The sequence below is a fragment of the Nycticebus coucang genome, chromosome 12 (assembly GCF_027406575.1).
Source record: "Nycticebus coucang isolate mNycCou1 chromosome 12, mNycCou1.pri, whole genome shotgun sequence".
Classification (NCBI taxonomy): Eukaryota; Metazoa; Chordata; class Mammalia; order Primates; family Lorisidae; genus Nycticebus; species Nycticebus coucang.
The window spans coordinates 95940446-95959118 of record NC_069791.1 but is presented as its reverse complement, the minus strand read 5'-3'; the positions used below and the strand labels follow the sequence as shown (position 1 = coordinate 95959118).

The 18673-nt window shown below is 39.1% G+C and overlaps 1 protein-coding gene across 3 annotated transcripts in view; it reads left to right on the top strand.

The window, feature by feature from the left end:
* RRN3 (RRN3 homolog, RNA polymerase I transcription factor) overlaps nucleotides 1–16751 on the top strand; it is a 44870-nt gene extending 28119 nt beyond the window's left edge. For all 3 annotated transcript variants that reach the window (XM_053555446.1, XM_053555448.1, XM_053555447.1), the window contains 9 exons: nucleotides 1773–1865; nucleotides 2676–2814; nucleotides 3773–3903; nucleotides 6758–6888; nucleotides 7778–7962; nucleotides 9390–9498; nucleotides 12203–12355; nucleotides 13336–13423; nucleotides 15248–16751. In XM_053555446.1, the coding sequence (XP_053411421.1) occupies nucleotides 1773–1865; nucleotides 2676–2814; nucleotides 3773–3903; nucleotides 6758–6888; nucleotides 7778–7962; nucleotides 9390–9498; nucleotides 12203–12355; nucleotides 13336–13423; nucleotides 15248–15409 (1191 nt within the window). In that variant the 3' untranslated portion in view covers nucleotides 15410–16751. The remainder of the gene's footprint in view (nucleotides 1–1772; nucleotides 1866–2675; nucleotides 2815–3772; nucleotides 3904–6757; nucleotides 6889–7777; nucleotides 7963–9389; nucleotides 9499–12202; nucleotides 12356–13335; nucleotides 13424–15247) is intronic.
* Nucleotides 16752–18673: the final 1922 nt, after the last annotated feature.

Sequence of the window (18673 nt, the reverse complement as noted above, 5' to 3'; positions counted from 1 at the left end):
TTTCCCTCGAGGCATTAAATGCATAGTTACACATGTAAAGGTACTCTTGTGGAAAATGCTATGAAGGAAACATGCATTGTTCTGGGCTAGAGAACCTGATGGATTCGTAGGTTAGGAGTGCATTCCTAAGGAAGTGATACCAAGATGAGATTGTGTGTGCTTTTTTTTTGCATTTGACATTTTTCACACATGCAAATTATAAATGAGGACAGTTAAAATTTTTGCTTATTTAATGAGCCCTGCAATAAGGTGTAGGGGTAATGAAAGGAAGTAGTGTATTCTAGTGACACTGTGGAGGAAAACGTTCCTAAACTGATTTGTGGAAAGGTAGAGGGTAAGAAAGAAGCCCTTCAAAGGCAGCTCCCTGTGGAACAGAATCTTGGTGTTGCTGTTAATGGCAATAAGAAAGTTCAAGACAAGGAGGGTGAAAGATAAGAATTCCATTTTCGACAGGTTGAATTGCAAGTGGATGGATAGCTAGCTGGGGAGTACTCACTAAGCAGTAGTAGCTGTGGTGTAAGACTGAGAACAGACCTATGGAAAGATGCAATGTGTAAGAGTCAGGAGGTGATGGAGCTGGGCGCAGTGGCTCATGTCTATAATCACAACATTTTGAGAGTCTGAGGCAGGAGACTAACCTGATCTACATAATAGGAACCCATCTCTACAAAAAGAAAAATGAGCCAGGCATGTGGCATGCATCTGTAGTCCCAGATACTCAGAAGCCTGAAGCAGGAGGATTGCTTGAACCCAGGAGTTTGAAGTTCCTGTGAGCTATGATAACACTGCTGTACTTTAGCTAGGGCAACAGAGTGAGACTATCTCAAAAAAAGAAAATATAATCCAAACCAAGGGATGGTTTGGTCAGCAGCATCAGATAGTGCTGGCATTTTTAAGGGGGATGAGAAAAGCAAAAGTCCTTGGATTTGGCGATTAGATGGTGGTCTCTTTGTTGTCTTCTGGAGGGCTGTGGATAGTAAGGATGTGAAGCTATTAGAGACCTTGATGAAGGTTTCTAGTGAGAGAAGCTGGAGTAGGGCTTAGGGCTGTGATTCAGGATGAGGGAGACAAGCAGGTTTTTCTCTTATCAAGTAGAGAGAAGCCTTGGTGGGAAAAAAGCATTGATAAGGTAACGAGCAGGACAATGTGAGGTCTTGGAAGAGCTGGAAGTTGGGCATACTGACACAGTGCTTACTTGGGGTTGTGTCTCTGTGACAAACTGCGTGTATATAAAGTCTTTCTTATATACTTAAGGGACATTTTAGAGTATGTTTACAAAGAAGGTCATACATAGATAAAAAAGGTGTGGTTTGGGTGGTATGTTAAACAAGATACTTGAATTATGGTACACCAAAATAGTTAATAATATACATTTAGCTTGCAGTTTGTTTTACTACTAAGTTGATTGATGATATGCTTTTTATATAGCATTGTGTGTACATGTCTTATGTATAGAGGTAGAATAATTGTTGAATTTCTTGAGACTGATTTAGCACATCATGTCATGAACTATGTTCATGTTGATTTTATATAAGTTTATAATAAAAGGGGCTTGGTTTATAATATTTAAATTCCTTCGTGACCCAGATCAGTGTATAGTTTTGTACCATAATTATGTATTATGTTAAATTGCTATAAAAGATGCTGATCTGAGCAACTGTAAAGTATATATATCAGACGAATTTCCATCCCCAAAATAATAGGATAGTTGTATTTTTAGTGCTTTTATTGTTTTTATCTCCCCCCTCCCCCCCACTTTTGTTTTAATACAGGTGAGTGCATCCAGGCAGGATATTGAAGATGCTGAGGAAACAGCCACTCAGACTTGTGTTGGGACAGATTCCACAGAAGGATTGTTTAATATGGTCAGCATTTCTATTAATGAAGGATGTGTGAAGTTCACGTCGGAGGGTGGGAAGAGACGGCTCATGGCCTCTCATCTTTTTCTTTTTTTTTTTGTTTTTTTGTTTTTTTTTTTTTTGGCCTCTCATCTTTTTCAAGGTTTTTGGTTTAAACAGTGAAAATACTTCAACAATCATTAAAATGATTAAATTAGTAGTTCATTGCCCAGTAGAACTGGTTTTTTCTAAGGCTTTGAATTTGAGTTTGGAGAAGTAAGTTTCATGTTTCACTTTCATTCTCCTAATTTTTAGTGTTTATTTTTGTAAAACACATGTTGTTTGTGAAGGAATGATAAATAGAAAAGCAGGGTAGTTTAGTTTCTACTTTGTACTAGTTGTACCTTAAAGCAGTGCTTCTCTACCTGGGGTAATGTCTGAAGGGGGGTCCAATGGAAGGAGAGCCTAAGTTGGGGATTTAGGTGTTCTTGGGACAGAGGGTGTCAGGTGACAGGAAGGCGAGGAGGAGGTCACCGAGCTACAGCCTGATCCCACCAAGAGCTCTTTCAGCATAAATTATGCTATAGAGTTTGGTCCCAACTCGATGGCCTCTTCTGATTCCTTGTCTTTCATTAGTTCCGAGGGGAAAGGGTCACAAGGAGTGCAAGGGCAATCTTAGCTCCTTTTTTATGTTTTTTGTTTCAGTAGATGTAGAGGGTACAGTGGTTTTCTGGTATACATATCTGAATAAATTGTATAATAGTGAGGTTAGGGCTTTTAGTCTGCTATCACCTGAATAGTGTATGTTGGGTTTTTTGATGTTGTTTATCCTTGAAGGATGAAGATGAAGAAACTAAACATGAAACCAAGGCTGATCCTGAACAGCCTGATGAGATGGTACATCCTGTAGCTGAACGCCTGGACCTCCTACTGTCACTGCTTTTATCCTACATTAAGGATGTGTGCTACACAGACGGTAATAGTCTATATACAGGGGTCCTCAGACATGGCCCGTGGGCCACATGTGGCGGTTTGATTGTACTTGTTCCCGTTTTGTTTTTTTACTTCAAAATAAGGTATGTGCAGTGTGCATAGGAATTTGTTCATAGTTTTGTTTTTTTTTTTTAAATTATAGTCCGGCCCTCCAACGGTCTTAGGGACAGTGAACTGGCCCCCTGTTTAAAAAGTTTGAGGACCCCTGATAATTACAGATAGTAACCATGTGTACAACACCTGCAATGTACCTGGGTCTGTTGTGGGCCTTTTCCATATATTATCTCTAATACTAATAAAAATCTTGTAAAAATTACTCTTTTGAATATGAGTTAAAGGTTTAGAGAGGTCAAGTTATGGTTTGGAAATGGGACTGGAATTTAGGGTTCACTCACATTCGTCTTCAAAGCCCCTCTCATCTTTTCACTGGTTATTGTGTTAAAGATAATATATGGAGTTTGGTTGGTTTTATGCAGATTATACTCAGGTTGCTCAAGACATTTAGGAATGGTATAGTAGGCCCTCTGAAGCATGGTGGTTGGTGTCTTTTCAGAGTGTCATCATTTCGTCAGGTGCTGGTGCTGTACTGAATAATCCAGCAGTAGAATTACTAAATCAGAGGACTTGTGCTACATGAATTGTAAAATCGCCTTTTAGAAGGGCTCACAGCAGTGTGTGTGTGAGCTGAGGGCCTGGTTCCTTGCCAGTACTTGATTATTACACTTTAAGAGGAAAATCTGTGCCAAATAAAAATAGCATTTTGTTTTAATCATAGCTTAGTGGTTATTGTGTTCTTTTTTTTCTTTTCAATATTATAAGTTGCATTTTATTGTATGTGGTTTAATCCAACATATTGTGTTCTTTTTAAAAATTTTGGCAAATGAAACCAGTGGCTTAAAAATGGGTATTTATAAAACTGAAATGCCATATATTCTCCTTAGGTAAGATTGATAACAACAAAACTAAGGATTTATATCGAGATCTAATAAACATCTTTGACAAACTCCTGTTGCCCACTCATGCCTCCTGCCATGTACAGTTTTTTATGTTTTACCTCTGTAGCTTCAAATTGGTGAGTAAAATGTCATTAACGTTATCTTAGTTTATTATCATGCTACGTACAATTTTTCCCTTAAAAAACTGGGACGGAGGGAGACCATAAGGTTATAGCATTTCCCTTCCTTGAGTTCTTTTTACTGATCTCCAAAGTGAAATCACATCCCTTTTCAACACAGGGAGAGAACAAAGGGAATTGCTGTTGCCTGTCAGCTTAGCTGGTTGCTCTGAAGATTTGGTCACTAGGCGGTGCCATTCCTCTCAATCCCAGCCTATCTCTATTAATATCACACATGGAATATTTAACTGTTTATTTTTTTTTTTATTCCCTTTCAGGGTTGAGTTCTAACCCAAACCAACTTTTCAATGCAGAATTTTAAAACTTTAGGCTTTGTCTTTCTTCTGGGGCAGAAAAATAAGGCTCTTCCTTCTTTACAGCTATTTTGTAACTTCTGATGATAGGAGGGTATTTGTCATGTGTAAAAAGGTTAAATTCAGTCTGTCCAAACTTGAGTGTTCCTAGTTTTGTAAAAGAGGTATTTGAGAGAAATTGGAGTTATACCCTTTGCCTAAGAGGCTTAGTCTGTTTGGTCTGTGATTAGCATAATTAGTCAAATACCAGCTGTGCTTTAATCTGTGTTTGTATTCCTGGTTAAGTTCAATGTGTACAAAGACTAGTGTTCCCAGGTCAAACCCCATGGAGTGGATTATAGTATGAGCAAGCTTCAGAATCACTTGAAGAGCTTTATTAGGTCATTAAATCTGAAACGTCCAATTTCGAGTAAAAAGTTTAGTTTATTATATCTCAAACAAGATGTGGTACAATTAAAGTATGCACCTAAGCTGTCAACATAATTCTGCCATCTTTTTTTTTCTTTTTCTTTTCTTTTTTTTTTTGAAACAGTGTCTTAATCTGTTGCCCCAGGCTAGAGTGCACTGACATTAGCCTAGCTCCCAGTAACCTCAAACTCGTGGCTTCAGCCATCCTTCTGCCTCATTCTCCCAAGTAGCTAGAATAATTTTTGGGGGGAGGGAGGGCAGAGTCTCAAGCTGTCACCCTGGGTAGAGTGCTGTGGCATTACAGCTCACAGCAACCTCTAACTCAGGCTCAAGTGATCTTCTTGCCTTGTTTTTTTTGTTTTGTTTTGTTTTTTCCTTTTTCTGTTTTTAGTAGAGACAGGGTCTCCCTCTTGCTCAGGCTGGTCTCGAACTCCTGACCTCAAGCAATCTTCCCACCTCAGCCTCCCAGACTGCCACTGCCTGGGGCAGACAGTTTTGCCATCTTAGTGGTAGCTTATGTATGCAAGCAGCAAAGTATCCTGGAGAGCAAGTGGCAGTGAAATCATAAAAGGCGTTTCACACAGCTTGTTGAAAATTGAATATTTTTCCTTATAAGATAGTGGTCCAAAGCCTGTAAGAAGTGGCACTCAGTTGGTACAAGGTCAATGAAGACCGCAGATGAGAGAGTTTCCAAGTCTAGCTTTTGTAGTTTGAGCAATATTATTTGTGTGACAGTATTATCTTGCAAGAGGATTGGCCTATCTCTCTTGACTGACCTTGGCTGCTTAATCTCAAACATCCTCATCATGCCGTCCAGTTGGTTGCAGTGGACATCTGCTATAATCAGTTGACCAGATTTCATGAAGCTATAGTGAATAATACCAGCTCTGGATCACTAAACAGACACGATTGGTTTTTTTTTTGATGAATGCTTGGTTTTGGACTGTTTTGGCACTTCATCTTTATCCAGCTAATGTGCTGAACACTTATGATTATCAAAAAGAATGCATTTTCATCACACGTAATAATACAGTGTAGAAATAGTTCACTTTTACTTTGTAACACCAAAGAACGGCAAGCTTTAAGACAGTTTCTTTTTTGATGCTACTTTAATTCGTGTGGGACCCATCTATCCAACTTCTTTACCTTTCCAGTTTGTTTCAAACGGTCCAGTATTGTTAGAATAGTAAAGTCAAACCTTGCTGCTAATTCACTCGTAGGTTGAGATGGCTGAATCTATATCTTCTATGTTAATTTTGATCCTTAGTTAGATTTAGATCCATTGGATTATATTTATTTTAATTAAACAGAGTCTTGCTTTGTTACACAGAGTGCAGTGGTATGGTCATAGCTTACTGCAGCTTCAAATTCCTGGGTTCAAGTGAACCTTCCACCTCAGCCTCCCAAGTAGCTGGGATTATAGTTTCACATCACCATGCCCAGCTAATTAATAAATAAATAATTTTTTTTATGGTCTCACTACGTTGCCCAGACTTGTCTGGAACTGTGGCCTCAGGCAGTCCTCTTGCCTTTATCTCCCAAAGTGCTAGGACAGGCATGAGCTGCTATGTTTTAACCCATTAGCTTAATACCTGGAATACCTTTTGTTTTTAACAGTATTATCTTGAAGTGTTTTAGAAAATAAGGACTATCAAAGTGAGCTATGATTGTACCACTGCACTCTAGCCTGGGCAACAGTGAGACCCTGTTTCATCAAAAAAGAACCTGTGTTTATTGTTTTCCTAGCAATTTTTCATGGCATGTTTTTAGAAAGAAGTCAGACTTACTCATGTGGCCACATATAGATTGTCATTGTCAATAGCCTGGCTGGGCTCCCCATACAGGATAGGAAGTTGCCATGAACACAGTACTCAGGACAGGAGAAACCCAAGCATGCACTCTCCTTCACTTTGAGAGCGCCTGGCTTGTGGTCCTAGGCTGTCTGCATCCCTCCCAGTGGTGGCACAGGTGAAGAGCAGAGTCCCAAGAACTTTTCTTCTCACATGGGTGAAATAAAAATCTTAGGATTCTGATAGGCAGACTATTTTAAGCATTAAAAAGGATCAGACCAGCACCTTTTCTTTTTATAGGGATTTGCAGAAGCATTTTTGGAACATCTCTGGAAAAAATTACAGGATCCGAATAACCCTGCCATCATCAGGCAAGCTGCTGCAAATTATATTGGAAGCTTTTTGGCAAGAGCTAAATTTATTCCTCTTATGTAAGTAACCTAATTTTCTAAGCACTTTTTAATACTATGCTTTACAAAAAAAAGGATAGCATTGTCTCAAGTCAGAAATAATGGCTTTTTTTTTGGTCTGTCTATAAAGAGAAAAGAAAATCTGTTCCCCCCACTGTGCAAGATGTTTATATTTCTAAGATGCAATTTTGGAATAAAATGTCTCCTTTTTTAGGTATAAAACTTCATATGCAAGGCTTTTGTCATCTTTTCTGTGTAATAACACTTGAATTTGAAGATCCATTCCTCTTCATGGATAGTGTACAGTGTTGTATACTGTTTTGATTCTTTTTGTAGGTTTGTCATTTTTCATTTGCCTTTCAAATCAATTGTATCTGTTAAAGCTGAAGAAAAATCCTTTTAAAGGTAATAGGAGGACCTGTCTAGGAGGACAATTTCTTTCAGTAATCCATGAAGATCCTTGGGCAAGAAAGTGTTAAAAACCCTTCCCCAACAATTACATTGTTGACCATAGGATTTCATCAGAATCCCACAGAGAATAGTGAAGTCTACCAGACTGCCTCTGTCTTGTGAGATGTGGGTAAATGTGCCCTATTTGGCCGTATCACCCTGAGAGAGCTGAGAGCCATCTGGAGAAGCCCTTCTGAGTTGATATTAGGCAAAACTGTTCTCTATACCTTGGAACATTCTTAGTGGCTTATCTATTATTCCTAGATGGTCAGAGTTTCCTTACCTTGTAATTGGATGATTGTCCTCCAGCCAGCCTGTCGTTTTCCTTCCTTTGCTTATCCCCTATTCCCATGGGTAGTATTTAAAGAACTTTTCATAGTTGGTAATGAAAGGCAATTGTGTGTTTTTATATTACTCTAGTAATGAAGTAAGTAAGTGATTTGAATTTTTCTTTTTCTAGTACTGTAAAATCATGCCTTGATCTTTTGGTTAACTGGCTGCACATATACCTTAATAACCAGGATTCAGGAACAAAGGCATTTTGTGATGTTGCTCTCCATGGACCATTTTATTCAGCCTGCCAGGCGGTCTTCTACGCTTTTGTTTTTAGACACAAGCAGCTCTTAAGTGGAAACCTAAAAGAAGGTCAGTGATACGAGATTAGTGGACACAAACTGGATTTTCCTGTATACTTGTCACCTTTTTTGTGATTTTGATAAAAATTATGGATTCAGAAAACCACATATGCACTCAAAACTTGCAAATCATTTCAAGCAGTTCATAGGCCCCCAGAAACCTCTTAAGCCTCTTTACTGTTGATGGATTTAGGGTTGAGAACCCCTGCTCCAGAGAACATGAATATGAAGATCTATTCAATAAAGAGGCTGATCCCTTGGGCTGTCCAGCACCCTGCACAAAGCTTCCAGTGCACCCCCTCATTGTTCTTGAAAGAGCCCAGTGAATGACAGGTGCTTTCACTTTATAGATAAGGCCAAAGCACAGAGAAATAATTTGCTCAGGGTACCATACTTGTTGGTAGAAATAGAAGTTGAAGCTAGGTAAGGCTGACTTTATAGCTTGTGTTCATACATAGAGCATTAAACTCTGTCTGAAGACTTGAATCAATGAGAATTTTCATTAATCAGTTGAAACTGTTTATTAGGTTAGTGTATTTTAGTTGAAAAGTGAAGAACAATGTAATAAGTTGTTTTGCTTATTTCCCTAAGTAATTCAAATTGTTCAATAAGCTGTTAACCTCAAAGCCAGGGCTTCTCCACCTCAGCAGTGTTGACATTTTGGACTGTAAGCTGTCACTAGGGGCTGTCCTGTACATTGTAAGATGTTCAGTGGGATGTCTCACCTCCACCTACTGTCTGCTAACAGCAACTCCTGAACCCCTAGTTATGACAAGTAAAACTGTTTCCAAATGCTGTCCAGTGTCCTTTGTGGGGGCACACTCTCCTTGGGCTGAAAACTACAGCTCTAAACGGAAAGAAACTCTGTATGGATGGCATTATATATATTTACTTCTGTCCTTCATGCTTCTAAAAAGATGTGTGGGTTAAAATTAGTTGTAGAGGGCGGCGCCTATGGTTCAGTGAGTAGGGCGCTGGCCCCATATACCGAGGGTAGCGGGTTTAAATCCGGCCCCGGCCAAACTGCAACAAAAAACAAAAAAAAATTGGTTGGAGAACTAGTTGGGAGAACAAGGCTTTTCATAAAGTGAGTAAAATCTCTCCTTTTCTTTGTATAAAAAGCAAGAAATCTTGGCTAAAAAAGATATACAAACTGTTTTCTTTAGAAAAGTGCCTTTTCATAAATGAATGTAGTTGGCCTAGTGTTATTTTTCTGGGCTATACACTGTGTGTCTTATCTGCATGAACCTTTATTTACAGTGTTGCTACAAATGATATTTTAATTGTGTTTTTAATGTGTGATAACTTGTGCTTTTTTTTTTTTTTTTTAGTTTGTTTGTTTTTTATCTTAGGCAGAAAAACTTGTGCTTTTAAAGTTACCACAGGCTTTTCAGTTATATTTGTACCTTAAAAGTTTTTTTGTTCTTTTAATAAAAGGTTTGAGGTATCTTCAAAGTCTAAATTTTGAACGTATTGTGATGAGTCAGCTAAATCCTCTGAAGATTTGCCTACCTTCGGTGGTTAACTTTTTTGCTGCTATCACAAAGTAAGTTATATACATTTTCTTGATGGAAATTTATTTAAATTTGTATTCATATAAGTATTATAAGATTCCATTACATTCCTGTCACATAAGTAACAATAAAACATTAAAAAAACATAACTCAGTCTGTGCAGGAAATACTGTAGTGCAGCTATTGTTTTTTTTTGCAGCTATTGTTTTTAAACTTAGATGATACTTGAAATTGCTACTACTTTTTATCCAAAGGGCATAAAATACTAAAGAAACCTTGGCACTTTGAAATAAATAAGGCAGGCAGCACCTGTAGCTCAGTGGGTAGGGTGTCAGCCACATACACAGAGGCTGGCGGGTTCAAAGCTGGCCTGAGCCAGCTAAAACAACAATGACAACAACAACAACAACAAAAATAGCTGGGCGTTGTGGCAGGCCCCTGAAGGCTGAGGCCAGAGAATCCCTTAAGCCCAAGAGTTTGAGGTTGTGAGCTGTGATGCCACGGAACCCTACCGAGGGTGATAACTTGAGACTCTGTCTTCAATAAAAAAAAGAAATAAGGCAACTGGGAGGCTGAGGGCTACAAACCAAAGATGCTTATTAGAATGACTCCTTTAACAGTAATAAAAATATCCAGCAATAGGAGATTGGTTTAGAGGAGGAATGTATTGTATCTTGGCTTATTGGCTATAGCCAATACATTGGCTTCACTGCATGCCAGGCAACAGTTCTAAGCACTTTACATAGAACTCAGTTAATCTTCATATAACCCTATGACTGTATTATTAACCCCAGTGAATAAATGGTATAAATGGGGAGATAGAGGCAGAGCAACCTTAAATTACTGCCTGAAGTCATATAGCCAGACAGTGGCAGAGCAGATTTGAATGCAGGGCAGGCTTTCTGACTCCTTTGTAAGTATTCACTAAATTATTCCGCTTTATAGAGAAAGTGAAGTGGAGGTCATGGACATTTAATCAGGATATGCAGGCAGGACCTAACTTAAAATCTTCAATAATTAAGAGTCTATTCCTTTTTTAATTCTAATCCCCTTTGGACAGCTGGCTACTCTCCATCAGCAACCTTAATTCTCCTTTGTTGGGCATCTAGTTCCAGGTATCCTGTCTCTCCTGAGACCTCAGAAATGGTAGTAAAAGGTTAAAAAAGGAATAAATAAGCCAGTAAGTAAGCAATAATATTTAATGGGTGAAAGATTCAGCACATTGCTGAGATGGGAAGCAGCAGGAAGTGGGAGGCCTGATGAAGCTGGCCCCTGTCATATTTTCTGGGTCGGGGCAGAGGGCTGTGCTTGATGAGCCAACTGATCCAGAGGCTCTAGTTTGGGGGTCACCATGTGCATGTGATGTGAAGACTGAGATGTGAGGCTAAGGGCAGGGATTAAAGTAAAGGTCGTGTCTTGGAATTTATGTACCATTCTGTAGCTGTTAATTCTGCTTTGAGTTGTAAGCATAATTGATTTTAACTGCTGTATAATCTATTAACTTCTTTCTCTGAGGCTTTTTGAGATTTCAGTTGTGTTTTTCAGTGTTGGCAACAACAGCTCAGAAAATGTCCTGAGGTATGGATTTGTAATTCCTTGTCACACACCTGGAAGTGCAGTTGCTGGGTTGTGGCAGATGCACATCTTCAACTTTACCAGATAATGCAAACTGTCCTCCAGTGTGGTTTTGCTGATTTACACCCCTAGCAAGAGTAGGGAATAAATATGATCCTTAGCTAATGGAACAGAAAGAGAGTAGATTGCCTGAAGTTGCAGTAGTGACCTAAGAACCTGGAGATAAATATCTGAATGAATAGAATACTCTTGAGGGTGGAGGGTAGAGAGTAGAGGAAGTGAACTAAATCACTACCTTGGAGAAGTTCCGTGAATGATTTTTCAAGTTGCCAAGTCATATAGAGATAACTAGCAGAGAAATTGATAACATAACGGTATTGTTTTTTAATTACAAATTCTTCTATTTAACTGTTCTCACCATGCCTGCTCCTGTCTGCACCAGTTTCTGAGATTGTGATTTGGCTAATCCCATGTCCCTCCTTCAATAATGTCCTAATTTTTCCTTCATAAGCAGCTGATCTGTCAACAGCCACCATTTCCCCTCAGTAACTCCTGAATCCTCTTTCTCCAACCCCCTAAATCTTTTGCAAACAGTAAAAATAAAGACATCTATGTAATTATGAAAACTATTAATAGAAGAGTTTTACCCTGCAAATATATTATCTTTTAGTGAGTAATATCTATTCATCTAAGCCCAGTTTTGTATTCTAAGTCAAAGCTGCATTTTCTTTCTCTTTAGCAAACTCATACAAAAGCAGACCTAGTCTTGTTCTGTTGTCCAAGCTAGAGTGTAGTGACCTCATAGCTTGCAGCAACCTTAAACTCCTGGGCCCAATTGATCTCCCTGCCTCAGCCTCCTGAAGCTAGGACTACAGGTGGATGCCATCACGCCCTACTAATTTTCTATTTCTTGTAGAGACAGGGTCTCACTATGTTACCCGGGGTAGTCTCAAACAACTAAGCTCAAATAGTCCTCCTGCCTTGGCTTCTCAAAATACTGGGATTACAGGGGTAAACCACTACACCTGGTCTGTTTTATATTTAATTTGTTATGTTTAGCAATATCTGTGGTCAGTATGGTTGTCATACACAAGTCACATCTGTGTGGAGAAACTCCAGCATATTAATTCTCCCTTTTATGTTGGTTTTGGTGTTCCATAGTAAATATCAGCTGGTCTTCTGCTACACTATCATTGAGAGGAACCATCGCCAGATGCTACCAGTTATTAGAAATACAGCTGGTGGTGACTCAGTGCAAACCTGCACGAACCCCCTTGACACCTTCTTTCCATTTGATCCTTGTGTGCTTAAGAGGTAGGTGCTCTGGGTGGTGCCTGTGGCTCAAAGGACTAGGGCGCCCGCCCCATATGCAGGAAGTGGTGGGTTCAAACCCAGCCCTGGCCAAAAAAAAAAAGAGGTGGGTGCTCTTAAACAGGTGACACTGTTGGTGGTGAATGTAGAGTTTCTTTATAGCTAGGGTCTCATGGTTTCCATGCACATATTTCACAGGCCCAACCTAGAGAATGCCTAGTGAAGTCTGCCTGGTGTCTCAGACGCACTGGGGTTGTATTTTGTACCTCAGTAGGAATCCAGATTGACACCAAGGGTTTTATTTTTTCTTTCTTTCTTTAAACATATCAGGGTATGGAGATAAAGGTGCAAGGATAGGGAGGGTGCTGTCTTTTACTAGCTTATAATTTTCTGCCAAGTAACTTCTTCCTTTCTCTAGAGACCATATCCTATACTGTTGCTCAGTATGAACAAAAGCCAAGTGGGTTATTCTGAAAGCCCACAAACTACCCGGTCAGTCTTAACTTTGCATTTGCATAAGGAAGCAAGAGTTTTGCTTATTACGCAGTTTCTAACAAGCAGCATGACCATGTGGGATTGTTTGGTCCCCTAAGTCTTATTTGATGGCAACCAGATTTGTTGTTTTTCCTAGACTTACCTTTCAGCAAGTTACTATAGGAATATGAAAAAGGAAGTTTCAGAATATTGCAGCTCTGTCTTCATTTGGATAAACTAACCTCAGTTGTCAGTCTTTGTAAAGTTTAGAAACAGTTTCATTTAAAAACAAAAGAACAAAAAACAAGTGGGACACTCCCATCTATATGAGTGGAAAGGTTCCTTTCTTACCCAGGAGGAGCTATGTAGAGTACTTTTGACATTGTCATTTGAGCCATGGTTTGTTTTCATTTCTCAGTTTTGGGAAATGGATCTTCTAAGAAGAGAGCCAAACACAGTTTGCTACTGGAGTATTTAACTTGACTTTGAAATGTGATCTTTGTTGACAGGTCAAAGAAATTCATTGATCCTATCTATCAGATATGGGAAGACATGAGTGCTGATGAGCTTCAGGAGTTTAAGAAGCCCATTAAAAAGGTAAACTTACGATTCAACACACTTTCTAGGAGTCTTCTTTGTACTGAATGGGTCACAGTCAAAAAAGTGCTTTAGTGTTGTTACACTTTTAAATTACTATATATATATGTTTTTTGTAGTTTTTGGCCAGGGCTGGGTTTGAACCTGCCACCTCCCGTATATGGGGCCGGTACCTTACTCTTTTGAGCCACAGGTGCCACCCTAAAATACTATATTTTTTTGATTTCTGCCTTTACAAAAATCCAAACCCAGGTTATATTTTTATTACTAGGAGTTTTGGGGGTTTTAAATTATTTTTTAACTTGTTTGGTTGATTGATTGGCAGTGTTACTCTGTCACCCAGGCTGGAGTGCAGTAGTGCCATCCTAACTCACTGTAGCCTTAAACTTTGGGGCTCAAGTGATCCTCCTGCCTCGACTTCCTGAGTAGCTGGGGCTATAAGCATGCCACCATACCTGGCTAATTGTTCTTATTTTGCATAAAGACAGGGTCTAACTGTGTTGCCCATGGTGGTCTCAAAATTCCTGGCTTCAAGTGATCCCTGCCTCAGCTTCCCAGAGTGCTGGGATTATAGGCATGAGCAACTATGTCTGTCTTTATTTTTTGATAACGCTTTGCACACTGACTTATGGGAAGTGAAGATTAATTATAAATTTTAGCAGAACAAATTTAGATCTTTACCACTTGATCATTACTAAGTAACAAGCTCAAATTGCCTCATACTGAAATTATCTCAGAAGTTTACACGAATATGAACATCTTCATAAATGTGTTTTGAAGATGCACATCTGCAGCATGGGCTCCTGTGTGCATTAGGTGGGGCTGGCATAGTGCTGCCAAGAAGAAAATTGGAATCCAATAATAAATGATGTCACTGTTCTGTTTCTTTTGTAGCACATTTATTTCTACATTAAAAGTCCACTTCTATATGCCTGTTTGTTTTTTATTATTATAAGTAATCACTGGAAAGCTTATTTTTTTCTTTATACTTTGCATTTGTTTTGAGGAGGTTGTCATTCCTTCACATTGTGTTAGATGCAAGGGCTATAAACAATAAGCAAAAATGATGTGTCGGGTGACCTGCCTTATTGAGCTTAAAATCTGTAAGTAGGACTTCAGTAATTAAGATATTTCCTTCAGTATAATCTTTTTTTTTGAGACAGAGTCTCAAGCTGTCGCCCTTGGTAGAGTGCTATGGCATCAACAGCTCACAGCAACCTCCAACTCTTGGGCTTAAGCAACTCTCTTGCCTCAGCTTCCCAAGTAGCTGGGACTACAGGTGCCCGCCACAATACCCAGCTATTTTTCTGTTGCAATTGTCATTGTTGCTTAGCTTTCCTGGGCTGGGTTCAAACCTGCCAGCCTCAGTGTATGTGGCTGATGCCGGACTCCGTAACCACTGTGCTATGGGCACTGAGCCAAACATTTAGCACTGAATTTTTTTTTTTTTTTTTTTTTTTGAGACAGTCTCAAGTTGTCCCCCTGGGTAGAGTGCCCTGGTGACACAGCTCACAGTGACCTCAAACTCTTGGGCTTAAGCGATTCTCTTGCCTCAGCATTCCAGGTACCTGAGACTACAGGCACCCGCCACAACGCCCGGCTGTTTTTTTGTTTGTAGTTGTCATTGTTGTTTGGCAGGCCAGGACTGGATTCGAACCAGCCAGCTTTGGTGTACAAGGCTGGAGCCCTAGCCACTGAGTTCCAGGCGCTGAGCCTCCTTCACTATCATCTTTACAGAAGTAGCATGTTTCTAAGGAAAAGAATTCTTGAAAACTTTTTAATCTCCATTTCTGATCTTACTGATGACTTCTCTTCTTTATACAGGAGATGATAGAAGATGAAGATGATGACTTTTTAAAAGGTGAAGTGCCCCAGAATGACACTGTGATTGGGATTACACCGAGCTCCTTTGATGCACACTTCCGAAGTCCTTCAAGTAGCATGGGCTCCCCACCTGTATTGTACATGCCAGACCAGTCTCTGTGACCTCGAAGATTTGTGACTGAGATGAGGTTCTTCCCCATGGTTCCCTTCAGCACCTGATTACTGCTGTTTGGGCCTTGCTTAAAATGCATTGAGTATGTGCCTCGGGCATTATACTTGCAAGTTAGACTTAATCTAGTATATGAACAGAAATAGGTTTTTCTGTTTTGTTTCTCTGATAGACAAAATGAAAAGACTGAATATCATGTGCAATATTTTACAGTGGGGTTGATGATAAATTTTGAAGACTGTTTATTTAATGTGTACCTTTTTGTGTATTATAAATTTTTGACATAATTGTGAAATTTCTAATATGGGCAGCAGCCTGTTTTAACAGATTGCCTTTTAACCTAGGTTTGTGGTAGAGGCTAGTCTTAGGACTTTGTTGATCTTTCAGTGGAAAATCCTCTAGGGTATAGCCTCTATTTAAAGACTTTAACTAGATTGTGTTTATTTTGTTTGTTTACCTTCTGCTGTAATGGTATTTGTGCGTTCGGATTTCAGTGGGGTGCAGAGAAAGTAGGTGGAAAGTAGAGAAATGGCCAGACCTGGTCTGGGACACTGAGTTTTGGAGCTGTCTCTAAAGACTTCAGAGACAAAAACTACTAGGGAAGAGATAGAGGATTTAGGGAAACAGATTGAGACAAATAATATATTTGTGCAATATAAAAGAGGATTTAAAAGAAAAATTGAGGTCTAGCTAACTGTAATTCCCCTTGACTGCAGGTGGGCTTGGACTTGTGTGAAACATATAGTATTTTACATTTTGGCTCTCAGGCATCCTGTTGGACTAGAACTGCTCATTTGTAGCATTTAGATCAAATTATTTTTGACCAGCATCAATCAGTCCAAAGAGAAAAAAATAACTTTTTAAAGATTATTTGGTGGAATGGTTTTGCTAGCAATGGGCTGAAGTTACTACTGCAGTCTCTGTTTAATGGCTGTGTATATCATGGATTCAGTTTGGTGAAATCCTTCTCTCCAAGCCTGTTTTTGTATTTTTATAAAACTAAACACTGAGAGGTAGTCCAAGACACCCTCACTATGTAACAGATTTGTGCAAGCACTGCTCAAGTCATTTTGAAGCTCAAGCCTATTTTCGCTTTGTTCCTTATGTGTACTTTTTTGTTTACTTGTGAAAATGGCCAACTTTAAGCATATTTATTTTTCTGCCACTTCTATTTATTTAAAGGCAAGCAGTATTTTCTTGATCATAAATATTTTGTAAGAAACATTTCCTAGGCCTTTCTATGCTCTTGTATAACTACATTGATAGCAGTGTAGAATTTGAATTTCAGTCTGTAAATACTTTTTTAGAAAATAGATATTTTTATTGCTTTAAAAAGTATTGATTATAATAGCCAGGCGTTGTGGTGGGCTCCTGTAGTCCCAGCTACTTGGGAGGCTGAGGCAAGAGAATCGCCTAAGCCCAAGAGCTGGAGGTTGCTGTGAACTGTTAACACCACGGCACTCTACCGAGGGTGACAAAGTGAGACTCTGTCTCTAAAAAAAAAAGTATTGATTATTTTCTTTTGGTAACTTGGTAGAAAGTCATTTGAGAACCTTAAGTTTCTCTTTTTTATCTGCTGATGAGAGGTGGATTTTTGTGTATTAGATAAAATGGGTAAATGAAAATGTTACATAAGTTAATGGTAAGTGAGATCTTTGTGGGTTGGAAAGTAGTTTCAATGTAGAAAGTAGTTCAATGTGTTTAATTTCAAAGGAGATTGAGGGGGAAAAACCATTGTGAAAATAAGATAGTGACATGGTTACTCTGGAATCTCATTCGTAGAGCAATTAGAGGAAGTACTCCAATAAAAAGACTTCTTACATAAATGCTTTTGATTCTGTGTTGTGGTTTTTGTTTGGAGTTTTAGTTTTTTGTGGGTTTTTGTTTTGTTTTTGAGACAGATTTTTACTTTGTCACCCTCAGTAGAGTGCTGTGGCGTCATAGCTCACAGCAACCTCAAACTCTTGGGCTCAAGTGATCGTCTTGCTGGATCACTCTCAAGTAGCTGGGACTACAGGCACCCACCACAATGCCTGGCTGTTTTTAGAGTCTCTAGCTCCTGAGCTCAGGCAAAAAATTGAGGTCTAGGGCAGCGCCTGTGGCTCAAAGGAGTGTGGCACTGGCCCCATAAGCCGCAGGTGGTGGGTTCGGGCCCAGTTCTGGCCAAAAACTGCAAAAGAAAAAACAAAAATTGAAGTCTAGCTAAATGTAAATCCCGTTGAATCCACCCGCAATCCACCTGCCTCAGCCTCCCACAGTACTAGGATTAATAGGCATGAGTCACTGCGCCTGGCCTACTAGTAAAGATACTTAACTACAATAAAGTAGTAATTACTTTCTAATTTTACTTATTTAGTTAATTATTTACCCAGGCAACAAAGCTGAGAGAATACTTTCTAATTTTAAATATTTAAAATTTAGTAATTTTAAAGTTACTTTTATAATTAAAAATAACCCTTCCCTATATATGTTGTTTGTACCTTACAGTCAGCCATCCTGTGAAGTAGGCAGGGTAGGCACCCCATTTTAGAGGTGAGAAAACAGATTTTTGGAGCATTGTGATTACTCCAAAATCTGGAACCTGCTATTGCTTCCTCATTAGGTATAGACCAAACTTTGTGGGGCTGAGGTGGGGAAGGTAGGGTGGGTTCCTTTTTGTTATCTGGCTCACTTGATGCTTTGATATACCAAGATTCAGCCTAGGAGATTTATTAACTTTCTGAAATTACTTGGAAAAAGCAGTCAAAAGTTAAAAGTTTGTTAAAGCAAACCAGCCCCAGGAAGAACTGACAGAACATTGTTCTTTACCTTCAAAGTTCCAAAATGCCTCATTTCTTCTGACTACTCTTTGCACTGCAATTCCAGTAATGGTTATCTTTATTGAGTACTTAACTATGTGCCAGGTAACAAATAGATGCTATTATCATTCCTAATTCTACAGATGAGAAAACCAGGCAATGTAAGTAACTTGGTCAAGGTCACAGTGCTAGTAATAGATTACTCTGGATACCAAGGCAGGTCTTAGCCCAAAGCTTCCTGCTTGGGATTTATTTAATTTTACCTGTATTACAGTGAGTTGTTTACAGTCTCACCACCTAGAAGTATACTAAAGTGATATAGAACACTGGCTTTGCACTCATATCAAGCCGGGTTTAATCTTAGTTCTACCACTTATTTGTACGCTCTATGCAAGTTATTTAATGAACAAGGTGTTGACAGTAACCTCCGCGTTTGTGAGGAGCAAATGAAAAATGAAG